We start from the raw sequence: 26,128 nt of genomic DNA, 5'->3' as shown, positions 1-26,128 counted from the left end.
ATCTTGTTTTCTCTTGATGCAAGGTCTTTCGGAGCAGCCTCCTACCTTCCAAGGTAGGGGTAAGGTCTGCAGACATTTTACCCTCCCCAGACATCAGATTGTGGGATTCCACTGGGTATGTTGTTGTTGTTGTTGTTGTTGTTTTTCATATATGGTTTATTTACCCAAGCTACTCACCCTGCCCAAAGTAATTATCCAACCTACCCATGCCTCTTTTTTCAGCGTGACATCAGTGCGACAACAGCATGAATCAACATGACATCAGCGTAACCACAACCATGAACCAATTCTCTATGATATCATGTCAGTATATTATACCAAGTTTATGAATGAACTACCATGAACCAGGTATCAATTCTCTATGATACCCACATGGTATATACCTTTTTTGAAGCAATGAACTAGGTCTCTCTATCTCTCTCTCTCTCTCTCTCTCTCTCTCTCTCTCTCTCTCTATCTATCTATCTATCTATCTATCTATCTATCTATCTATCTATATATATATATATATATATATATATATATATATATGTGGGTTTCATAGAGGACGGAGAGGAGTGATTTGTTTGAGCAATGCAAATATACCCTCAACGATATCATGTCAATAGATGAGATATACCATATTGGTATCATAGAAGGCTGAGCTCTTTTTGAAGGAATGAACTAGCCTTGTATGAGTATACAATATATACCATATGGGTATCATAGAGTACTGATGAGTGTTTTCCTTTGAAGGAATGAATCGGTCCTCTATAATACTTTGTCAATTTATTTGCTATGTCGGTATCCTAGTATATATACTTCAATTGCTACTAATTTGGTATATTATATGGCAGAATAAGTTGTTTTTTGATAATTGATAGAGGTAAAAATAAAAATTACCATATCAGTTATCTTTTTTATTGATATAGAAGGAAAAAAAATTAAGAACAAAAATAAATGAGTCAAAAAGGTGTGTAGAATTAGATTATAAAAAAATATTTGAAAAAATAAATAAAATTAGAAAAGGGAGAAAAAACAAGTATAAGAAAATAAACTTGACCTAAGCGTGACCCCTAATAGTACCAGGACCTTGGTAGCTGAACTAGAGAATTGAGTATGTACTTATGTTTTGGGTAATCGAAGTAAAGTCCATCCACATTAGCATTTGTCCAATGAAATCGCAAGTGTCTTTTGAATGAATTAAGTATCCAGTCTGCAGAAATAAATAAATCAAGTATCCAAGTATTTCATGCATTAACCTTTTGTACCTAATATAAATTTACAATTTTAACTGCCACGTGATACAATTTGGGTCATTAGCACTTTTGTCCCTATCTTTTGTTGGTCTTTAATTTTCACTCCAAATAACTTTTTCGTGGAGCATAAGCTTAAATTTTAGCATCATAATATATCACAATTTATGTCGAGGCCCTTAAAGAACTTATGTCTCGTTAGACATAATTTCGATTTTGAAGAACAAAAATTAAAGACCAGCCCATTTGAAGGGTAACCATGTAATTTCCTCGTACTATTTTCATTTGCTTTGTGACAAGTGTGAGCCCATCTTTAGCTTTTGGCGCTGAACATAGGGGTAAAGCAAGGATGGATAGGCGGGTAATTAGTTTGGCGGGCGTCAATGTAAGTGGGCCTGTTCGGCTAAGTAGTTTGCTTTTGAGGGACAGTTGCATAATTTCTAATGTAAATTTTACTTGGCATAGCTTAGTATATTATATATTTATGGAACATAATTATACTTTTTAATAATTAAGTTTAGTAGCTATAATATTATATTTTTACAACTTATAGCTATTCACTTTTCTACCAATTAACTTACCACTCCCCACACCTCTATTTTTTAGCTGCACACTTTCTCTCTCTTCCTTTTTCCTAAATATACATTTCTAACTCCCATCTCCCCTAATTTCGTGCTTTTCAAATCAGTTTCTGATTTCTTTTACTTCCTTTTTTTACTCTGTATTAACTGCTCATTAATTTGAACCTTTTACCGCCAAAATTCAACTATATTTCCTAAAATATGTAAGATTCTCTGTTATTTTTGTGTTCTCTCTCATCATCTTTGTTTCTTTTTGGGCTTTACTAAGCCATAGATTTTATCTTCCCTGTATTCAGTGGAAGTTTAAAAAAGGTTTTTTTTTTTTTTTTTTTTGAGATCCATGTATCATTCATCCTCATGTCGTTTTAGACCACCGTCTTCTCCGGCGTAATCTGATCGGCGTCAGTCGTCTTCTCTTTTCCGGTCAGATCTGTAGCAATTGCATGGTCAGAGCTGTAGCAATTACAAAGACCGACCGTTTGACACGGTCGGATCCGTAGCAATTAAAAAGATCAACCTATTTGAACAAAAATATTAAAGACCAAATCATTTAACCACCATGATCGTTCCTAGATGCCCTCCGCCGCCGCCATGAATTTTTAAATACCGATCTGAAGTTTTTGTTATTGGACAAGAGTAAAAATGTTCATGTTCTCCAAGAGGTATTTTTTCTTATTAATAACCCTATTTTCACTTCACCAGATATGTATTTTACTTGCATTTTAAGTATATTTTTATTGTATTTTTCGATGAACTTCAGTTAATTACCGTTTTTTCAATTCACCAGATCTATATTTTGCATACATTTTAAGTATATTTTTGTCGTATTTTTTATTATTTCAATTAGTTTGTGTTTTGAACTTCAGTTAATTCCTGTTTTTTCAATTCACCAGATCTGTATTTTGCGTACATTTTAAGTATATTTTTGTCGTATTTTTTATTATTCAATTAGTTTGTGTTTTTAATTGTGTGTTATATATTTTTTCTACCAAATTTGTTACTTGTAAATTTATGTGATTTTGAATTTGTGTTTAATTTTTATCAAAGTATATTTTGTAGTATATATTCAGTGTATTTGAAGTGTATTTTTACGACAAACACACTGTTGTAGTGACAACCACAAGGCATTTGACATTGATATATTTGCATTATATTTATAGTATATTTTCAGTATATCTTGAATGTGTTGTTATTTATTGTGGTTAATTTTTTATTTTGTTATTTTTTCATGTTTTGTTAATGTAAAGTTTCAGTATATCTTGACGCATTCCAGCTGAAATTGATGCAAAGTTTCTCCGTATGAGATATGACACAAATCGACAAGGCAACCACGAATGCATTTATTGATAACGAGCAACCACCAATACTTGTCAAGGCTACCGTTGATTATGATGCGTGATTTTAGTAGATGTTCGGAGTAGATTTGTAGACGATGTACGTTTATGTTTTAAGTTATTTTTTTTTTCTCCAACTTTTTTTTTTTTTATGTATAACATCACTATTGCGACATTATTTTTATGAAGATTTTAGAAGAAGTTTTATGTATTTTGGTAATGATCCCGCTTGGTGTATAGTCTAATCGTAGATTTGAATTCGTTTTTATTACATTTATATTTTTCTTGTATAGTTACTTGCTAAAAAATTACAAAGTGCATTTCAATAGCAAGTTTGTATTTCCTACATGTTTTCACTATATTTTATTGATGAACCAGAAAGAGTTCTATGTATTTTCTCTATATATTCATGGTACACTTGAATTCATTATTGACCTATAAAATTCATTTTTCTGTACAATATACTTCAAAAATTAAAGAACAATTTTAATACTTCTAAAATACATACAAAATACAAGTGAAATATATTTTAAATATATTCATTACGATTCAAATCTTACGGATCAATTAGAATACACTCAAAAATACAATCATAATATAGATAAAATACAGTGAATCAAAAGCCACCCGTAGGGATTAAAGTTTTTTTATGGAGTCAAGTTTTCCCATCTTATTAAAGTTACTAAATAATATTCAATATCAGCTTATTGCACTCAATAACTAATATTTTTTTGTAACGAACATTTTGATTTTTAATAATGTAATTTCATTGAATATTTTTAATAACGAACACAAAACCGATGGTCATAGCATCAGGAGACAATCTCAACTTGTCACTATGCAATTCGGTTGATGAACAAATCAAGCTTTGCGTGATTTATGGAACATTAAAAAGAGATTTTTTTTTAGTTATATTTTGGGAACAAATATGAAGAGAGTTTTTGAATTCAAATTTTATGTGAATGATTAGATGTTGAATGAGATATGTGATAAGATATGGAAGAGAATGAGATTTGCATGATTTATGAAACATTAAAAACAGATTTCTGTTTAGTTTGAAAAAGATTTTTTTTCCTTAAATAGAGGCATTATTTGCTCAACAGTTCCGTGTATTTAGTCTGTATTTTGGCTATATTTATGCGACGCATCTAGGACCTAAATATAGGAAAACCAACTACGAATTGTAAATAATGAACTTGTAGTTATAGCTTGTTAGAAGCAGCTAAAAGGTAGCTATTTGAGAAAATTTTACATTTTTAATTGGGAATAGAACTGTATGGTTCTCCAAGTTTTAATGGCCTATGTTTGGCCTTAATGCTGTGAATTGGCTTTTCGGCTCAAAGCCTCAAACTATTGACAAGCGCTAGCCCAGCAGCCCAATCAGTACAAGAGATCGGACTTTTACAGGCTCCAATCGAAAGAAACCATGCGCACTAAAGGTCATTGCATGTACTGCTGATGCTAAAGGTTTTTGTGACGACTCTAGGGGGTCACCACAAGAACTACACATTTTGTAGTGAAGTGACTAAGCTTGCCACAAAAAGAAACAAATATGCGATGAAAAAAGTTCATATCGAGCCTTCAAAAATAATTCCAAAACATGTATGATGTGTATAATTAGTAAGTATACGTTGATGGAGCCTTCAAGAAATATCCCAAAACATGTATAATATGTATATAACAATTGTGTAATATGTGTATAATTAGTATGTATACGTTGATTATACATTTATTAAACACAAATTACACAACAATGATACATTTTCTAAGAATGTATTGTAGGGATACATGTTCTTTACAACAATGATACAGTACTATCGTATGATACATTTTCTATACAACAATGATATAGTTTCTATACATATGCTGGAATTAGTTGAAAAATGTTACGAAATGGAATTATTTTAAAAAGGCCAAAGACTGTCTTTTAGGCTTCATAGGTCATCCGGTTGTCAAGAAGTAATTGCACGGTTTGCCCTTCAAAGGGACCGGTCTTTAATAATTTTGGAAAAATGACATAAGGTACCTAATTAAGACTCTTTATTACAAAACATAACAACAAATTTACAAAATATAACGGATTTTCATTTTCCATACTTTTTAATTTTTATTATAATTTTTTCTATTAAGGTCTAAAAAACTCACTCAAACTTTTGTGTATGAAAACTGTATAAAAAATGCATGAAATGTGTATATGTGAGCAAAATGTTTAGTACAGTTTTCATACACACAATTTTAAGCGAACTTTTTAAGCCTTAAGCGAGATATCACATTTCATACACAAAATTTTGACCTATTTTTTAAGCCTTAAATATTGTATGAAAGTTGTAACAATGTTGTTGTAGTTATATTAATTTTTCGGAAACATAACTTGAACTTTATACATGAAAGATGTGAACGAAATTCTTAGCCTCGAGCGAGATATACATATTTCATACCGTTTTCATACACAATTTTGAGTAAATTGTTTAATTCTTGAACCAGATATACACATTTGATACATTTTCATGCACAAAATTTTGAGCAAACTTTTTAAGCTTGGAGCGAGATATACACATTTCATACACCATATTTTGAGCTATTTTTTTTAGCCATGAGCAGGAAAAAAATATTTTAAAAATTAAAAAAAAATTGGAGTCAAAATTATATATTTTGTAAGAAATATATTGTTATGTTTTGTAAACTGAAAAGTTCCGTAATATTTTGTAAACACTTTTCTTATTATGTATAAATAGGTCAATCGCCCATTAATTTTTGCCCTTCAAATGGGCTGGTCTTTAATTTTTTCCCTTCACAATAAAACTTATGCCTAGTAGGACATAAGTTCTTTAACGACGCTAGTATAAGTTCTTTAACGGCGCTAGCATGACTTGTGTATATTATGATGCATAACTTATGCCCCTCTAGGCATAAGTTCGATATGAAGGACGAAAATTAAAGACCAACCCATTGGAAGGATAAAAATGAAAGACGAGCACAAAATAAGGACAAAAGTGCAAATGACTTGTTGTCTATAGTTTGGGCCGGATGGCCATTTGTGACCTCTTCCCTATTTATTCCAAGGCCCACTTTTTACTATGAGAAAGAAGCTTTTTTTTTTTTTTGCGCGGATTGCCCTTTATTTGGGTTGTCTTTAATTTTTACCCTTCAAATTGGTAGTCTTTAAGTTTTACCCCTCGCCTAACACCCCGAGGTTGTTGGTTGGAACCCAGCTCAGTAAAAAAAAAAAAATTGTCAAGGCAGAAATTTCGCGCGGACTGCGAAAATTACCGCCATTAATTCTACCTCGTGCGTAATTTTGAAATCTAGTTTAAATTTCGCTTTTGCCGAATGGGCGTAATTTGCCATATAAATTTAAGGCGTAATTTCTCACCAAGGGCAAAATTTAAAGACCACCATTTTGAGGGGTAAAAATTAAAGACCAACCCCAGCGAAGGGCAATCCTGCAAATTGCCCAAAAAGAAGTCCAATTTGACAAGCCAAAATCGAAAAATTAAATAAAAAATAATTGAACCTAACCGAATTTATTTTGTTCGGTTCGGTTGTCAAAATCACCAAACCAAAAACCAAGAAATAGAACAAAAATTTTAAAAGACCAAACTGATTGACGCTAAATAATTTATTATAATATTTTATCAAGGTTAACCAATTAAATATTCAAAACCTGAAATTCATTGGCCTGATTATTCCAACAATGAAAGCTCTCCCAATTAAGAATTTTTTTTCATTCCAGAATTCGGATCTAAAATTTTTGTTAAGGGTGAAGGGAAAACATCCATCCCACCACACTCTCTTATGGTTCCAAGTAACGGAATCCAACTCATATAGGAGTTATCGAAAGATAAAAGTAGGTTAAGATAATATTTTAATTTCTTTTCACTAACAACTTTAAACTTTTATATGAAGCATTTATATCAAATTTGTATCACGTAACTAGTTAGTTTAGGAATTCAGTGTATAGTGGTGAAAACACCATATGTAATAGCGATGAGGCATGTTTGCGCATATGTTTTATATTCAATTCAAATTTGAATAATATGCTCGTGACTTCAAATATAATATATGACTCTAGCGTACTAATATTTGACGTCCACCTTAAATTTAATATTATTCTAATTTTGAAGATCAAAGGAGATTTATGAAATGAGATTTCATTCATCATAATTAATGTGATATGGACTTTAACTTTAGAAATTAATATATGACTTGCATCTTCCGGACTCTAGCTAAGACCACGATAAAACCTCAATCCCTTCTGTTGTATACGATGTTCATGTTTGATAGACATAAAGTGCACGATGTTAGTTTGACTTGTGCATATTAATTGTAATTAATGAATCCAATAATAAAGTATTGATTGACCAATTTGTTTATTAGAGAGAACTATCTTAGTTGAAATGAGAAGTGTGTCACATAAATTATACACTCCTTTTGTCTTAATTTATATGACACTGTTCGAATTTCGAGCGTCAAAACTCTTTAATTTTGATCGTGAATTCAGATATGGAATCTTTAAGATTTTTGAAATTAAATTTACATATTTGAAAACTAGTAAAAAGTATTACAAGTCACAAAATTGACAGTTCAAAATACATAAAAAAACTCGTGGTAAAAGAAAAATTCATTTAACTCTCAAAATCTGAATGATACCATATAAATTAGAACGGATGGAGTAATATAAAAAGTACAAAATTTTAGTGGATTCATTGGAGATACTCCCTCTGTTCCTTTTTACTTGTCTTTTATACTAAAAATAGATTTTTTTTCTTTTTTATTTGTCTATTTTAGCAAATCAAAATTAAAAATTCCAATATTACCCTTATCATTAAACTAGAAATCTAAGAAAATATGAGGCGGTGAACTTAAATTGGAGTAATGACAGCGGGGATTCATATAATCGTCCCAACCTGCTTGAATGGAAGCATACATATTATTGGTACGTGTTGAGGATATGAGGAGGCTAGAGATGCTTGTGATATGAATAGACTTGCTTCCACTATTTAAAATAGTGAAAATGAAATACTACTCTCGTTCTTCCAATAAAATTAGGTTTTTGGCAACTCTGCTACCTCATGGGTGAAATAAGCTATCTTTAGCTAGAAAGATATTTGTTTTTGACCAATCCCCAGAAAATAATGTTCGATTAGCATGTGTTAAGCAAATAGCTAACATTTTTTTAGTCAAGATCAAACTTCTTTTCAAGTATGATTAAGCTGTCTGGTAGAACATAGTGAATTCGATGGGAGCATTAATTTTCTAACCTTGTGTGAATTTTATTTCTCGTTATGATTCTCGGGACTTTATTTAGTTAAGTGATTGGTTTAGTAAGAATATCAACACTCTAGTTAGTAACCAACTAATCCATTTGTGGAGCAAGTTTGTTATAGTAATTGTATGCTACGTAGTTTTTATCTCTTGAATATGCACTTAATTTTTCACGTTCTATTATACGGTTGGTATTCGGCGAAACACTCTGCCACCTTAGGCGGTTTTAATTTGAACCAAAAGAAAATATAAAACAAAGTAAGCGATTGAGAGATGTAAAATGACTACTTAATCTATCGATTTCAGTAATTTCCTTCTGAGATTCAGTTCATTAATATGGAAGGTTAGACTACAATTAATTTAAAGCTTATTATTGTATCTTTAGAGAAATATGGAAGAAGCGCTTCTAGCATGGCAAGACATTCAAAGAAGTAATTTGGCCTGACAAGAGGAAGTTACTGTTAAGTTTGTGGGCCTGACTGTACGGCGTGGTAGGAGGAAGTTACTTGGGCTGTGAAGTTTTGTGGTGGCCACAGTAAGGGTGCTTCAGACTTCAGTATATAGAATGGTACCGGCTGCTACCATTTATTGTAGTCAGAGAGGAATAGTGTGATTTATAAAAGAAGAGAAGCTCTCCACAGGATGATAATCCTAAACTTGCAGGATATGTTAAACAGTTAAATTTCTATTCCATGTAGGAAGTTTTGAGGCCTGGATATATAGTAGTTTTGAAGTAGTGTTGCTAGTAGTTGTTTGAACCTCGACTTGGTAATAGAATGTTTATTTATTAAAAAAAAAAAACTATAATATTTTATCAAGGTGTACCAAAAATTATCCAGAAGCTCATTGGTTTGATAAGTTCGACTCCGGTGCGAGGGCTTACTAAGGGGGGAAGCTCTCCCTGTCAAAAGTTTTTCCATTCCCGAACTTGAATCTAAAACTTTTGGTTAAGGGTGGAAGGACAACATCCGTTATCCCACCACACTCTCTAATGATTCCAAGTAAAAGAATCCAACTCATATGCGAGTTATCAAAAGATAAAAGTATATTAATATAATGTTTTCTTTTCACTAACTAATGATTTTGAGCTTCTAAATGAAACGGTTCACATAATTGTCTATCATGTAACTAGCTAGTTTAGGAGTTCAGTGTCTAATGGTGCAAAAAATCACTCCGTATGTAATAGTGATAAGGCTATGTGTGTGTGTCATATATATTAATTATAGGGATTTATACACAGTATAGTCGCCTACCAAAAAAATAGCCGACATATGTATAATATATATACACATCCACGCGTGCAGCCATATATAATTAGTGTATAGTATATGCATATTAACTAGAGGTTGTTAATAGAGCGGCCAACTGTGTAGGTTCCCCGATATTATATTGTACTTATGTTTTATATTCAATTCAAAATTGAATAATTAATATGTTCATGACGTTAAATGCAATATGATTCTAACAGACTAATATTTTCCATCCAACATTAAGTTTTATTTTGTTCTATACATGGAGATTAAAAGAGATTTATCAGATCATTCAACATAAATATTGTGATGCGGACTTTACCTTTTAGAGATTAAGGAACCATAAACATCTTCTGGACTCTAGCTAAGACCTCAATAAAGTCTCGAACATCCCAACTTCTATTTTATATATGTCCGTCATGCTTGATTTGAAATAACGCGCAAAATGTCAGTTTCACTTGTGTCTATTGGAAGGAATAACTAAAGAGCCCATTCATAAAGTATTGATTGACCAATCTGTTTATTAAAGAGAACAACTATTATATATTAATAAAAGGTGTTCCATATTAAATTATACATACAAATAAAAAGTACAAAATGTTAGTGGATTCATTGGTGATATCTTACTTATGATTAAAAAAATAAAAAATAGAGGGTTATTTCAACTCATAACTAATCAACTGGAACTCGTTCTCACTCAATCTTATACTAGCACTTAAAAGAAATAATGTTGATCAAATGTAACATCAACTTTTTGTGTAAGCGAATCTGAGGAGGCAGACTTAAATTGGAGAGATATGATGGTGAAGATTTATATAGTCATCCCAATTTGTTCGGAATTGAAGAGATATTATGGAGATTGTTCGTAATAGGATTCATATAGCCGTCCCAACATCCTATTAAATTGGACTTAACATTCTAACACTCTGTGAACTACATTTTCTTTATGCTTCTTACGACTTTCTTTTAAAAAGTTATTCGGGTAATAATAAATCAATACTCTAGTCGATTAATCTACTCGTGGAGTGCAATTGCTATAATATTTGTATGGTACGTAGTTTCTCTCCCTCCCACCTGTATTTACTTTTCACCTTCTATTATATTGTTGGTATTCAGCTAATACTTAGCTACCTTAGGCGGTTTTAATTTGAACAAAAAGAAAATATAAAACAAATCAACCTATTGAGAGATGTAAAATGACTACTTAATCTATGGATCTCAGTAATTTCCTTCTGAGATTCAGTTCACTAAAATTGGAAGGTTAGACAATAATTAATTTACATCTTATTTTCAATTTTTTTTCAATCTTTTTATTAATTGGGTATAAATAGTTTCTCTCCTATGTTTCTTACTAAATGCATAGATACATCTTCTCAAACAATAACTCAAAATCAATATAACAAATTAAGGAGCAAAGGTGATAAGAGACTTAATAAGAGTTTGAAGGCTTTCTAAATCGTTAGGCTGAAAAATATAAAAAGCATACACTTAGTTCATGGACAAATCCTATTAATACAAGAATTAATAAAGTTGTCATAAACTAAACACTGAAACCTAAACACTTGGGAAATTCTTTCCACGCATAGCCTCCACTTCCTTTTTTTTTTTTTTTTTCTCCAATCACTACTCTTCTACATATGCTTTTTTTTTCCTCTTCATTTTCCACTGCCAGGAGCTCTTGATGAACCTTCTTTATCAAATTCACGGTCCTTCCTTTTCCTGCATCAATAGAAAATCACCATTTGAAAATAGTAGATAAATGATGGTAGAAATAGAGTTACGCAACCTCGATTTCATTTTATATGGTGAAGTTTGACATATACAAAATTAAAGAGAGAAAGAACATGCTTTTAGCACGTAGCAAAAAAATCTTTAAAACTTGTGATCTTAAACATATATACCATGACATTTTTATGACTACGAGAATATGTCATTAAGGATAAAATCAAATTTTTAAAGTTACAGATTTTTCGAACATAGAAAAGCATTATTCTTTTTGTTCCTATCAAGATTTAAAGAGTTTCTCATCAATCAGTTATTTCAGCTCACCATTTTCCTTAGGATCAACAGGAGGAGGATTTGGCTAAGATGGATCATGTTCATTAACAGATTGTTCAAACATTAATTTCTTAAAGAACTCTTGTTCTTGAGCATCAACTTTTCTATGAACTCTCTAAAAGTGTACACACTTTAATGACTAGTCATGTCTTAATTTGATTCTTACCTATTAAAAGTAAAATAAAAATCTCAACAAATATGAGATCTGAAACCATAACACAGACTACATTTTTTTTTTCTTACGGAAATCCTAATGAAAAGCAGAAAATAGAAAAGTGCAACATACTCAGCTATGATATGTTCTTCACATTGAGTGTGTAGGCCCACCTCCATGTTGATACAGCATAGCATCAATCTGATCATCATTTTCTAACCCAAGTTCATTTATAGTCCTATTCGGCGAAAGACGTTGGCCATCGCAGAAAAAACGAACTGTTTTGTAATCTATTATTTGTTTTTTCTTACAATAAGCCTTGAATATTTCCTTCATCATTAAACTAGGATTAGCTTTGAAAGAGACAATCGTACCATCCTGAGATGTAATTTTGAGCTTTAGTGCATCAGTTGGTTCTTCCAATGGTCTCTTGTTTCTCTTATCTCCGGTCATTTTCTTTGTTCTTTCTTCTTGAGAAATTAGAGAGAGAAGTGAAAGAAAAAAATACAAAGAGGTGATGAGAGGGAAATTTTGCTTCTCACTTATTGGGAGAATAAATCACTTTGATGATGATGTTACAATTTGTAGTGTGTATATATACACAAAAAAAATGGTGTGTGTGTGGGGTGGGGGAGGTAGGTGGTTATTGAAGGGATGAGTTTCAATTAATTGATGTAGTTAATTAGATTGACTGAACAAATTTGTAATCTACTAAAGTTATGAAAATCTTGAAGAAGAGATGATCATTTAATAGCATGCATATTGTGTTAGTAATTCGTTACATTAAGTTTTCTTTCTTTCAACTTATTTACAATATTACCAGTCTCATTCTTTTTTATTTACAAATATAATATTGGAAAAAACAAATTCTTCCATATCTTTTAGGTGTAAATTTTTCAATATTCGCAAAGTTATCTGAGACCAATTGAATTGCCGTTCATTTCAGTTTTTGAGTCTCATACCTAGTATGTCAGCTCCATACGCTATAATTTGTATATATTTCCTTTTACACTAATTAAACTCAGAGTCATTCATTCACATTAATATTGTTATATGTAGTTATAGATGGGCTAAATGCATAGACAGCCCCTTAAACTTGACATAAATTTTCATTTAGACACCTAAACTAAGGATAGTACCTATTGACCACTTGAACTCAATTTATATTATACCTAGTAGACCCTCTCTAGCAATGTCTCATACAAATATAGTGCGTGTGTTTCAAACGCAATGACATGGAAAAGAGTTCCAATCAATAATTGACTCGTGGCTTTTTCTTTTAAAGCTCTCATCCACGGTCCCTTTCTTTAAAAATTTCTTTTGAGAAATTACCAACCGCTCCCCCACCCCCATTGTTCCTCTTCGTCTTCCTTGCTGTAGCAAAGTTTCAAATCGTCTTTACCTTTATTTTTCCCAACAATATTTCAAAAAGTCCAGTGAACTCTCTCTAACAACACCTGCACATAATTAATATCTGAAATATACTTACAAAAAAGAATAATCAGATCGATTCGAAATAGGGAAGGTAAATCAAAGAAATTTGACAATTAAGCTATGAACTTGTGCTGGAGATTTGCTTTCATGATTCAACGGTTGAGCTCAGTTTCTTTGAAATTGAGGCTGGAGATATCAGTTTCCGGCACGTCATTGGATGCTTTGGCTTTTGCCGATGACATATTTTTTGCTTTTTAGTTTGGTAGGCTACAAAAGTTTTGAGATTCTTTAGTTAGTTAATTGGTAGTGAAATTTATCTATTTGGTGATTGAAGAATGGGATTATTAATAACGTTTTGGGTTTCATAGTTTGCATTGAGATCGATTCTCATTTCTCTATATGTCGAGAATCTGATGGGCTGAATTTCATTACGTCCTTTATTACAAGCAAACTAAGCTTCTAATTGATATGTTAGATTTTATTTCTTCTATTACGACCAAAGTGCAAAATATGAAGAGTGGACATGGTGACGGCAGAGAAGATTAAGGGAATCAGTAAATATGGTGGTGAAGGTGGTGGCTAGGGAGAGGATGATGAAGGAGAAACAAAAGAAAAAATATTAAAAAAGAGAATCATGACTTTTCACGCGCGGGAAGGTGGTTGAGGCTCACGCTATATGCCATGTTAGCTAGTTGTGTCTAACGGGCACAATATAAATTGAGTTCAAGTATTCAATAGGTTACCACCTTTAGTTTAAATGGAAATTCATCACAAATTTAAGGGGTTGTTTATGTATTCAGCCTTATAGATGCAATATCATATAGGATGTCTCCATTGTTGCCCTCGTTAGCAAATGTACCATCAGCTCAAACTGTTCTACGGTATAATTAATTTCGAGTCCCTAAAAACTTACAAAGTTATAGTAGCTAGTGGATTAAAAAGTGTCCTCATACATAGTATTGTAATGTATATATCACACCAAACAGTAATTTACTAAACATAATCTTTGACTAGCTAAATCACCATAATCTAGTGTATTGCTAACATCTTTACTTGGATTATTTTAATGAATTTTAATAAATCCTAATATTCATATATTATTTAAATATTATAGCAATTATGATTTATATAGTCCTTTTATATAATTTCTAATTATTTTAAAAAAATATTAAGATTAAGAAATCAATATTCAAATCGAGACTATTTTTTTATATATATATATAGAGATGCTAACGCACCCATTGTAGGTGTGCAATCAAGACTAAAAATTAGAAGTTTTGACCTTCGGGTTCGAATTACTTCATTGTTTGTCAAACAAACGGAGTAGTATGTTGTTTGATTATATGATGCGGTATTTGTATTTTCTCTTATTACTATATAATAAGGGTCAATGTAACTTTTTTGTAGTCCTTAGTTAGAGTTAGTTAGAGCCCTTGGTTACATTACAACTAAGGTTGCCAACTAAAATTTGTCTTTTCCATATTTATCACTATATTTGTCTTTTATTGTTTCATCTACTATAGGGTGTTTAAAAAATATCAAGACACTTTTAAAACCTTTTTGACAATACAAAACCCCTTGGCTAATTTTTTTAAGGTGATGTGACATGTACTAACTTCTTCATAGATCTTATTTTTACTCCTACTTTATTTTCTTAGGTGCCACATCCAATTTTGATAAATTTAGAAAATTTTAAGCTCCACTTAAAAGGCTTAAGAAATTGTGAATTTCCATGAAGTCGATTAAAAGAAATACGTCACTATGCATCATTTGAATGAAAGAACACACCACATTTGCAGTTACCTTGATTACAACATGTACTACACCCAAAAATCAAAATTTCTCTAATTAACAGCTCTTTAATTGCTTGTGTGAAACTTTAAAAATTTAACAGATAAAATTGGTTTTCATTTGGATTAGATATTGTTACCTAAAATGTTTATTTTTATCTAATCATTTGTTAACAATATTGAAATGAATCTTTATTGGCATATTGTGTTGATTTGTATGTTGATTAGAAGTATTGTTCATGTTTAACAAAATTAACTTTCTTTTTGTGGATTTTATTTGGTGTATTATAACATTTTATTTTTTAAATTCGATGTACGCATACTTAGTAATATTTTCTATGCATTACGAACAATGTAAGTTGTAGTTTATACTTCATTCATAAAAAATTAAAAAAATTAAAAATGCAAACTAAAAATATTTGTATGAATTCATAAATATTTTTATTATATATTTATACTTAACAAAAAATAAATTATAGTTTGAACTTGATGGAGTAGTTTAAATGTCGAGAACATCTTTGAAAAATATGTAGTTAATGAAATAATTTTTTAGTTTCTCGAAAATATTTAAAATACTTTTTATGTTTTTTGTATATCTTTTTTTTTGGTGGGTGAAAAAAATGTTAGGCAATGTTTGTTAGTGAACTTGATGGAAATTTTACCCTCATATTTGAAATCTTTAAAATTTGCCCTTCGCTAACACCCATAGGTTTCGTGTTCGAACTCCACGCGCAAATAAAATTTTAAAAAATTAAATAAAGTTCCAAGATACGGTCCCATATAAAAGTTTGCCCATTAAAGTATGCCCCCACCAAGATAACTTTGTGAAGTGAATTATCAAAAAAATGGCGTTTAAATGCATCTTCGATAAAAATATGTAGTTTGCCCATTAACTTATGAATATAATATTTTAAGATATATATGTATTTTTTTTTTTTAACTCGTGCTAGAACATCGTAGTTACAAACATCCGTACAAACCTATGTAAATATGAATCGTTGATGTACTTAATTTCTTTTTCAATTCCCACATAATATCTTCCCGATGCCTTCAAATATGTACACTCTTTAGAATCTAAACAAAGCAAGCATCACTTCAAGTCCATATTTCAGAGCCAATTAATCCTTAAAGCATCTTTATAAACCACTTTTTATGTTTTTTGTATATCTTTTTTTTTAGTTATGCCGGATGGATTGATGCCGAAAAAAAATTATTTTATTTTAGGCAATGTTCTTTCCAAGTTAAAGACATATGAAGGGCAAAATTTAAAGATCATGATTAAATGAATCAAAAAAAAATGCATTGAATCTTCATTTGTGTTTGAGAAAATAATTAAAGTATACATTTATAAAATAATATTTCATTTAAACTAACAAAAGGAAAAATGTCATTTTCTCATCATGTAAATTTTAGAAAGTAACACGAAAGTCTACTTATATTAAGAAAAGTTATTAATTTTCTTCATCTTTTCGATATATTTTGTATAATTTAATTGAAATTGACATCTACAAACATTAGTAAGTATAAAATTTTTTTTTTTTTTGTTTGAAAGTTAACTTTGTTTATAAGTAACCTCATTAAAATCTCAACAAAAGAATAAATATAGCATAAATAGTTGATGTTTCTAGAACCATACTATTTTTCTTCTTTTTGGAAGAAAACGGTATAGTTCATATTAGATGTTGTTAAAAATTAAGAGACTTTATGTCATGTAGTTGTTTGAAGGTAAAAAAAAAAAAAAAAAAAAAAAAAAGGGTCTAAAGTAAGGACAAAAATAGAATTTTTGTTCAATCTTTAAATATTTTATGCAATCTAAATATATGAAAAGTCTTTAGTTTTTAAGAGTTTGCAGAAAACATCGATCTAATCTTTCAATAACTTAATCTCACAAAAAGCAAATTTAACTTTTAATCTTAGTTTTTGGACCCGTGGTAAAGTTCGCCAAAACTATCAAACTATTCTTTCTACGAGAATACCCATTTTGTAGTCCTCACATGATTTTTTTATTTCTTTTTATTCCTAATTAAAGTTTTAGTGACTTACAACGTCCTCATACATAACTTTTAAGGACTTTTCCCATACCAATTAAAGTGATGATTTCATGAAAAAGGTGATAATGGGCCCACAGAGCACACTAATCATACATATTATGGTCTTTCTTTTATGTGAAAATATTATATTAAACTTGTTTCATATTATATTTTTCCTTAATAATTTATTATAGACACGTAAAGAAATCATGCCATCATTCAATCTATATCTTATATAAGCTTAATTATTGAATTAAAATATTGTTCTTATGATATTATTTTTTTATTGATGCTATTTCCCATTTATCATATGATATTTTAAATTTTTATTCATCCGATTAAATGTAAAGTTTTTTTTGTTTTAGTTTCTCCTGTAATTTTGTTTTATACGTGCTTGCAAGCAAACCCTTCCCAGACCCCACTTTGTGGGATTTCACTGGATATGTTGTTGTTGTTATGTGCTTGTACACATACGTAATTAACAAAGATTTCACTTAAGGTAGGATTAAGTTTTAAAGTAAATGTATAAACATTAATAACTTATATCATTATTAATATTTTTTTAAATGCATCGAAATCGTAAATTATAATCCTTCCGTCCAATCGAAATGAATTCAGAAGTACGATAGCTAATTAATCTAAATTTACGTGCAGACACTTTTAACATAAATTTTATCTAATAAATGACTATATTAAAAGAGGAACTATAAAACATTATTTTAATATATATTACGAGAAACTTTGAAGAAAAGGTAGTTAAAGAAAATACAATTTAATATCCAAACAATAATAATACTCAAAAATTGCAAAAGTATACTTTCACTTTTTTAGTATTAAAATATTTTGGGTAGTCAATATTTTATATAATTTTGGATAAAATAGCTAAGTTCAACGTGAAAAAATTATTACAATGTATATTCCATAAAAAAAAGTTCATTAAATTAAGAAAAAGGAAAAAAAATATTTTTTAACATGTACTTTTTGGAAGGAAAAAGAAAGCTTAAAGTAAGAACAATTTAATTTTATTGTTTTTGCAATATTTTTTTTCTATTGTTTAATTTGAAAGAACATCTACAAAAGTATCTTGCAATGCCAAAACTTTTAATTATTTTATATTGATTTATAATTTAACTTTATTGATTTCATCATACAACAATATTGTAGCATAAAATATTTTTGACAATTAGTAGTATCTTTTTGTAAAAAATAAATTATCTAATATGGGTTCAATTTAAAGAAATAAATGAAATTAATATAAAATATGAAATTTTTTACTTTAATATTTTAGAAATTAGAAAAGTTTTCATTTATTAGAAATATATCAAAAAATGTTTTTCTTTAACTTTTAAATACCTTTTTTTTACTTTAATATTTTACTTTAAAACAAACTCATATTACAAAAACAAAGAAGCAAGAACAAAAAAAAGTTTAAAAAAATATCTGCAAATTCAATTTTAACGTCAGTTAGGCCCGGGCCAAATAGCACTAGTTAGACATATAATAACAAAACCCTTGTAATAATATCAAATTTCAATATACAAGGGTTGGGGGGAGGGGGGTGTAATGCATATTTTGAATTCAAAATTTCTCAGTCAACGTCCCAAGTCCTGTCTTTATGCAGTAGTAATAAATTTAATCAAAGTCTAAACAAGTCTTGATGGAATTTCATATAATCCCACTTAGACTTTCTTGGCCTAAACAACCATTGAAGGTCTTTAAGAAAATTAATTTAGCAATAAGAGACTTCTACAAAAATAAAAGTTTAATAATACAATGCCCATTAAAGTCTTAGGATAACTATTGATTGATGAGAATCCAAAGAAGATTGTTCTCATAATTATAAGAACACATGTCACCTCTCTTTCCTTTTTTTTTCTTTTTTTGCGTGGTCTCCTTTAATTTGTTTTTTCAGAGGTAGTAAAAGCTTGGGTTACAAAATGGGCGAGCAAATGATTCGGCGAAAATCATATATTACCTCTATGATGCAAGTTACTAACATTACACTTGAGAGTGATTTATAAGGTTGGCCTTAGACGTGAGTGGGGTCTTGAACATTTGAACTTGCTTACCTAGGTCCCATGGGCGAATATAAAGGGTTAAAATTTCTTACTATCTCTAGTCACGTAGAATGAACATCTTCCTTTGACACCGATCATTAAGACCTTGCTAGAATTGTCACTTTGTAAGTACAAAACATTTTAGTAATTCTTTTGGTTATACTGTTAGTTTGTTGTCCGTCATATTCATAATCAGTTGCTTATCGCTTCTCCAAAACTGTGTTGTCTAGACACTTCAACTTTATTAAAAGTTAGCAACTTAGCTCACAAAACATAAATACTTCTTAAACAAGTGGAAGAATAACAAATTTTGCTCCCTTTTTTTGAACTACTAAAATCATAACCAAGAATAAGCCCTTAAATCTTCTCCACATTGTCAAAAAGGAAAGGTTATTTCCATTTTGGCACTTCCATTGAGCAGTGGTACTGCTGAAAATGGTAGAACACACATTTTACCTCAGAGCATTAAAAAGGTGATCATCACATTATGCTCCTTCTAATTGGAAAGAACGAAAGCATTGGAACACATACAAACTATATTCAGCACATTGTGCTCTACATGAACGTGAATAGAGAGAGCATTAATGATCAAACTAAGAAAGAAATCCAAGTCATGTAAACTGTTATCTAGTCGAATACTGAATCCTGGTACAAACATATGTTCCTTACATTCCTTTAAACCACCACCAGCAGCATCTAGAGTAGAGACAGAGATCCCTTAGAGCTACTGTGGTCTGGCGACTGGCTCCAATGCTTCAATTGTCATCACACTATTACCACGAATTACCTGAAAGAGAAATTTTGTAGCAATTCACCAGTAAGGACCAGCTTAAACTCACTCAAGGGACATCTATCATTATTGAGTTTTTGCGAATTAAAAAGAAAACGGATAAAAAGGGATGAGGGCTTAAATTCATTAACAGGTTATGTATTTAACAGTATGGCTTATACATTTGTACACAGAGATGTGGGATCTAAGCATCCAGAAATGAAAAGGGTTAAGGGAAAGAGAAAACGAGAAGGGAATAAGAGATTCACCACCATGCCAATTTCATTCTTCTCATTACCATTAACTTCCACAGTGTTGTCAATGACCAAATTCATGAACTGATCAAACCCACGAAGAGTCCCAACAACTAAGCAGTTGGCATTCAACTTGACTGTGAAAGATAAACAACATTACTCAAGTGTGAAAGTAACCTCATAAGGCAATTAACAGAGAAGTGTAAAATAAAAATGCAGACCATGAAAATCGGTGCTCTCTCTGACTAAGAAAATGCTATCTGTAGAGATTTTTTTCTTTAAAGAAACACCTCCATTCAGATTGCACTTTAAACAAGTTCTATGCAGTAAAGCACACAAGGTTAATGCAAAAGATGCATTTACAGCTTCATAAATATGACTTGTTTAAGTCCGGGGACATCTATGCTTGGACAAAAGTTGCACCTTTCAAAATTTACCACAATAGTCGATTCAACTAGTTCCTCACCCCCCCCCCCCCCCCCTCTTTCTTTTTCATTCCCACACATTGCAAAACAATCTGAGAAGTAAATCACAAGAATAGCATCATTGCTGCAGCAAAAGCATGCAATAACAAGAGAAACATTCATGAAAAGGTTTTTGGTTGCAAGATGTCTAGGAAAGGTACTGTAAAATTGCAGTTTTGGCCACTCAGACTTGAACCATTTGCATCAAAAGGAAATATAAACAGGAATGTATTGAGAGTCAGGATATACAGAGAGCATGGTAACTGATGCTGAGATGCCGTTCTAGTAAGAGTATAGAGGTCAAAATAGTTTCAGCTCTTAGTAGTCTAACAATAAGCTCTGAGATGGTGGGCTCGTAGAAGACGGAGGAGGAGATGCAGGGCATGTGAAGTTGCCCCTTTAGCGCTGATGTGGATCATATGGAGTGAGAGGAATAGGAGAGCTTTTGATGGAATAGAGAAAGATTTTGTACACTTCTACTTTTTATTTATCTACATGTATCTTTGTACTTTTTAAGAGTATCTACTCCTGATGTAGGCGGTGAGCTCATCGTTTGGAAGCTACACTCTTCATATGACAGTAAAACATGGAAAGTCCTAAAGACGTTATCGTAAGCCTTTCATTTGGTCCTGTTCCCATTATGAATTACCCAGCACTCTTAGGATAGCTATAGAGTTGCGCTATGGAACATTAGCTACTATTTTTCTGGTTTTATTCTTATGGTTTAGCCAGAGAATTATTGGAACATGCTGTTTGTTTCTTGTCCTGTATTTCTGATTGTGATCTTTATCCTTCTTTGCTTGTCAAATAAATTTTTAGATCTGATGTTGGAAGAAGAAAATAGTTGTAATTGTCATTTCAGTAGCTAGCCTTGGTTTAGTGGATGCAGGTGGTGCAAGAGGGATTTGCTTTCGGGATTATAGGATATTATAACCACATGAAACAGTTGAAGTGTGCGGTAACAAGTAGCGTTATTTATTCTACAATAACAACAACAAAAACATACCCTGTATAATCCCACTAGGTGAGGTCTGGGGAGGGTAGAGTGTACGCAGACCTTGCCTCTATCTTTTGATAGGTAGAGAGGCTATTTCCGATAGACCTCCGGTTCAAAGAGAGATGAAAAAGCATCAGGGATAAAAAAAACAACAATAATAAGCAGTAATAGCAACAAGATAATAGAATCACATAATACAAGAAACAATCAAATATTACTAGAGATAAGAACAATCAATTTAAAGCAGAATAAACTGGCATTTCTAAATAATATGCTAATCGAAGTACAAGCAACAACAAAAGTAGTAACAAGAATCGAAAGACAAGACTAATACTACACGACCATAAGTATGCAAGGATAAGTACGACACCACACAACTGCTTACTAACCTTCTACCCTAATTTGTGTCCTCCATAACCTCCTATCTAAAGTCATGTCCTCCGTAAGCTGGACATGTAATGTTGATTATTTATTCTCTATCAGAAAAAAAAAAAAAAAAAAAAAAAGGTAATGTTGATTATATCTTTCATTTTTTTAATAAAATAAAGTAATTAACGTAGATCATATTCTAAGGGTCTGTTTGTTTGGACTATATTTTGGTTTAAGCAGAATAAACTAGCATCTGTATAAGAATCACGTAGTTTGCAGGGAAACACAGTTTAATGTGTTGATCAAAATTTAACAAGAATGTTATTGTATATATATAGTCAACTTTTGTTAACCACTACTCCATATAATAAATAAACACAATATAAATAATCCATAATATTCTAACAACCCTTATTAAACAGAATTTTCAACTGTTGGCTTCCAGCTTAGTATTACTGCAAGCAAATGCTTTAAGACTGATAGTCATGGATAAGATATATCACCTAATGCTTTGTCACTAAAGGAGCATAATAATTGTTTTAATGGAATTATTTCTAATTTGATACAAGTACTCATGAGTTTACTTTTCTCAGATTTCATTGTAAGGATGTACTGGACTTGCAGTGGTCTGCTGATGGTTATTTTTTGATTTCTCTCTCTCTCGATGAGACGCTGCCATCTTTCTGCCGAAGGTTATCTTGGTCTCCTGATGGTTCCTTTCTGCTTGTGCCAACCTTGAAACTTTAAAGTCCTAATTATGAATCTTTGCATTTTGACTCGTTTACCGAAAGTTATTCATCTCTTTGCTCTTTTCCCCTGCTCCCCCACCCCTCCAAAAAAAAAAAAAAAAAGGAAAGGACAGGATATCATCCTCAGAGACAAAAAAGAAAACGAAAGCTCTATCAAGACTCCATGTGTTCTTTGTCTTGAACATACTTTGTTCTTGCAATGACATGACATTGGTGTCAGTTCAGTCACCCTTTGAAATATCATATTCTGATATGTTTCTCTAATGAGTTATACAATATTTCTCTACTTTCAGAATAAGCCAATAATGCAGCATTAGGACCTTCTTTTTGCGGTCCAAATATAAAAGTAGCCCACTGAAGTTCAGATTAAAATCATCCCATAGCCCTCTTTGTGAACTCTGTCTTGACATTTTTGCAGTGTCAGGTTAATCTCCACATAGAAAAGGAGTCTTGGCGTAACTGGTAAAGTTGCTGCTATGTGACCAAGAGGTCACGGATTTGATCCGTGGAAACAACCTATTGCAGAAAATGCAGGGTAAGGCTGCGTACAATAGACCCTTGTGGTCCGGCCATTCCCTGGATCTCATGCATAGCGGGAGCTTAGTACACCGGACTGCCCTTTTTAGGTTAATCTCCACGTGACATCGGTGTTGTAATTCTCATTTAAGCTTTATCTTGGGACTCTTCATTTGCATTTCTTGCAATACTGCTTCTGAAAGGTAAAATTGTACTCTAGATAGAGCTTCAAGAGAAAGAAACTTGGACTTCATAGCTGTTTCTTCATGTGATAGTGCTAATGCGCTAGATTAAAGGCATCTGACCTGTATTCCTTTTTTGTTTAGGAGTATTATTTTTTAGATTATCATTTTTTGGGGTGGATAGGAAAAAAGGAAATTGGTGAAGTAAAGGTAGAAGGTTTGTGAATATAGACGTGTTTTGCTATTTCAGGTTCTTACAAGTTTGCGCCTGCTTCAGAAGCAGCGAACACTGCTTATGTGTTTTCTAGTAAAGATCTCTCAAGGCAAGGATGGTCTGTCTTTTTGGTACAATTGTATTTTATTAGAGCGTATCCATTATGTTCCTCTTGCTCACAATAATCTGATACTTACGCCTCAACTTTGTTGGATATTTACAGGCCAGCTTTAATGCTCTCAGGTGCCAACAAACCTGTCATTGCTGTACACTTCTGCCCCGTGATATTTAGCTTGAGAGGATGACTGCAGCATCATCGTTCAAGCTACCTTATCGACTTATTTTGCTGTGGCTACGTTGAATTCCTTGTACATCTATGACACGGAAAGTGTTCAACCAATAGCCATCGTAGCTGGTCTTCATTATGCTGCTGTAACAGACATAGCATGGCATTCCGGGCTTCCCTATTCTTTTTAAAATGATGTCAGCACTCCCGTTCTCTTCCGTGAAGCATTCTAGAAATTTATTTAATTCCTTATTTTTTGGCCTAAATCAAAATGATGATGAAGGTCCGCTACTGGGAATTATCTGGCTTTATCCTCCCAAGATGGTTACTGCACTCTGCTAGAATTTGATAATGAGGAACTAGGATCCACTTTTTGTAGGCCAGGTTTGCTGTGTTCCTCGCTCCAACTAATTTTTATTGTTTTGTCCATGTGTTCGTCCTCATACCTGACTAAAAATATGTTTCCATTTGGAAATTGTTTGCAGAAAAAGAAATTGCTGGACTTGATAGAAATATCGTACAGAAACAGGAAGAAAATGTCCCGAAAACTATTGACAGTGAGAAGTCCATGCATATAGATAGTGGAAAAGCAGAAGTGAAACAAGAATCAATAGTTTCAACCCCTCAAATTTCTAAAAAGTCTACCAGAAAAAGGATCACATCAATGGCCATTGATTGATTTTGGTAGTTCTCTGAAATTCTAGTGGGTTTCTTTTGTTGTATTACCTTTTATTAGGGGGTGGGGCTTGGAAAATGTTGGGGGAAATTTGGACGACTTTTCATCTACATATGTATACCAGTAATATTGTCAGCCAAATCATTTGCTTATTGTTTTCCAGAAAAATGAGCTATTTGTAAGGAGTTAGATACTCCTAATGATATGAGGCCTTTTGGGAAAAATTAGGGCCAAGCGTTCGGTATTCGGTTCGGTATTTTTAAAGTTCGGGTTCGTAATTCGTATTCGGTAATTGAAAGTATATACCAAATACCGAACTTTCAAACTTCGGTTCGGTAATTCGAATCGGTAAATCAAATTTCGGTTGATGTACGGTATTCGGTAATACCATTTTTTTTGCAGCAAAGCGCATTGGCAACCAAATAAGATCCGCTTAAATAAGACTGACAAGTGAAGATTGGACATCAAATTTATAGGAGAACGAAAAGAGTAACTACCATTCATTTTTAATGATGCATATCCATTTTTCAATTCTCAAAGCTTTGATCTATTTAGGACCAAACTAACAAAGATGTTACCAACGAGTAGAGAACTGTACACTTTTTGAAGGGGTATAAGGACAAGGATGATTAGAACTTGATTGAAATCTCTTCCCGTTAAAAGTTTGAGATATGGCACAATAGTGCTAAGCTTCATGAAATTCAATCACAAAAGTCTACAGAATCTGATGCCTTTTGCCTTCATTTTTCTCTTTGTTTGTTCTTTGATCAGATTATGCCTGTAAGAACCTAGAATTCCAGCCACTATAACTCAAGAACACTCCCAAACAGTCCATAAACCAACAATAGCTTCAACATTATTTCTAGCTTTCTTTCCACAATTTCTCCATCCAATAAGTTGATTTAAGGCTAAACAAACTCAAGAACATGTAGAGAGTAATGATCTTGATTGTTAAGTCATATCATCAGTAGCAGTTGCTAGAGAGCATAGTTGATGCATTACCTAGATCTACTATGGCATAGCAAATAGGATGAAATTTTTGCTGACAATACACTATCTACTTCTATAATAATAAAAACATTTTAACATAATGACCGATCAGACAATGAAATGGTTTGTCACTGCTTGGCAATGTTCAATCGAAGTACCATAAGACATAAAGCTTGTACTATAATTTTATAAATTTCGGTATTTGGTATTTACCGAATTACCGAACGGTATATTTGTGAATACCGAATACCGAAACCGAAATACTAAAATTTATATATCAGTCCCGAGTACCGAACCGAAAACCGAAAACCGAATTCCGAAATAGCCGGTTCGGTTCGGTAATTCGGTTTTCGGTATTTTATGCCCAGCCCTAGGAAAAATCGTGCGGGCTTGGCCCAAAGCGGACAATATCACATCATGTTAAGAGTATCTTTGAGCCACTTTAGCCCAACAACTAGTATCAGAGCTAAAACG

The 26,128-nt window shown here is 31.8% G+C and overlaps 2 protein-coding genes and 1 pseudogene across 2 annotated transcripts in view; 1 reads left to right on the top strand and 2 right to left on the bottom strand.

Moving 5' to 3' along the window:
- Nucleotides 1–11,320: 11,320 nt before the first annotated feature.
- LOC132061075 (small ubiquitin-related modifier 1-like) lies at nt 11,321–12,330 on the bottom strand. The gene is made up of 2 exons (XM_059453951.1): nt 12,065–12,330; nt 11,321–11,384 (listed from the first exon to the last, which is right to left on the bottom strand). The coding sequence occupies exons 1-2, from the start codon at nt 12,328–12,330 to the stop codon at nt 11,321–11,323; spliced, it is 330 nt and encodes a 109-aa protein (XP_059309934.1).
- A 7,582-nt stretch (nt 12,331–19,912) lies between these two features.
- Nucleotides 19,913–26,128, bottom strand: part of LOC132060617 (probable small nuclear ribonucleoprotein G) — a 62,213-nt gene continuing 55,997 nt past the window's right edge. Inside the window, exons 3-4 of the mRNA XM_059453605.1 lie at nt 20,227–20,348; nt 19,913–19,975 (exon numbers count right to left, since the gene is read on the bottom strand). Of these exons, the coding sequence (XP_059309588.1) occupies nt 19,913–19,975; nt 20,227–20,348 (185 nt within the window). The remainder of the gene's footprint in view (nt 19,976–20,226; nt 20,349–26,128) is intronic.
- LOC132060439 (chromatin assembly factor 1 subunit FAS2-like) lies at nt 20,820–24,817 on the top strand (annotated as a pseudogene).

The sequence above is a fragment of the Lycium ferocissimum genome, chromosome 6, assembly GCF_029784015.1.
Source record: "Lycium ferocissimum isolate CSIRO_LF1 chromosome 6, AGI_CSIRO_Lferr_CH_V1, whole genome shotgun sequence".
Taxonomy (NCBI): Eukaryota; Viridiplantae; Streptophyta; class Magnoliopsida; order Solanales; family Solanaceae; genus Lycium; species Lycium ferocissimum.
This window is presented reverse-complemented; position numbering and strand designations above follow the sequence as displayed.

Excerpts from the sequence above, each read along its gene's own strand:
- LOC132061075 (XM_059453951.1), bottom strand. The coding sequence starts at position 12,330 with ATGACCGGAGATAAGAGAAACAAGAGACCATTGGAAGAACCAACTGAT. Across the intron at positions 11,385-12,064 it reads GATCAGATTGATGCTATGCT|GAAAAGGAAGGACCGTGAAT; the intron begins GTATCAACATGG and ends CTATTGATGCAG.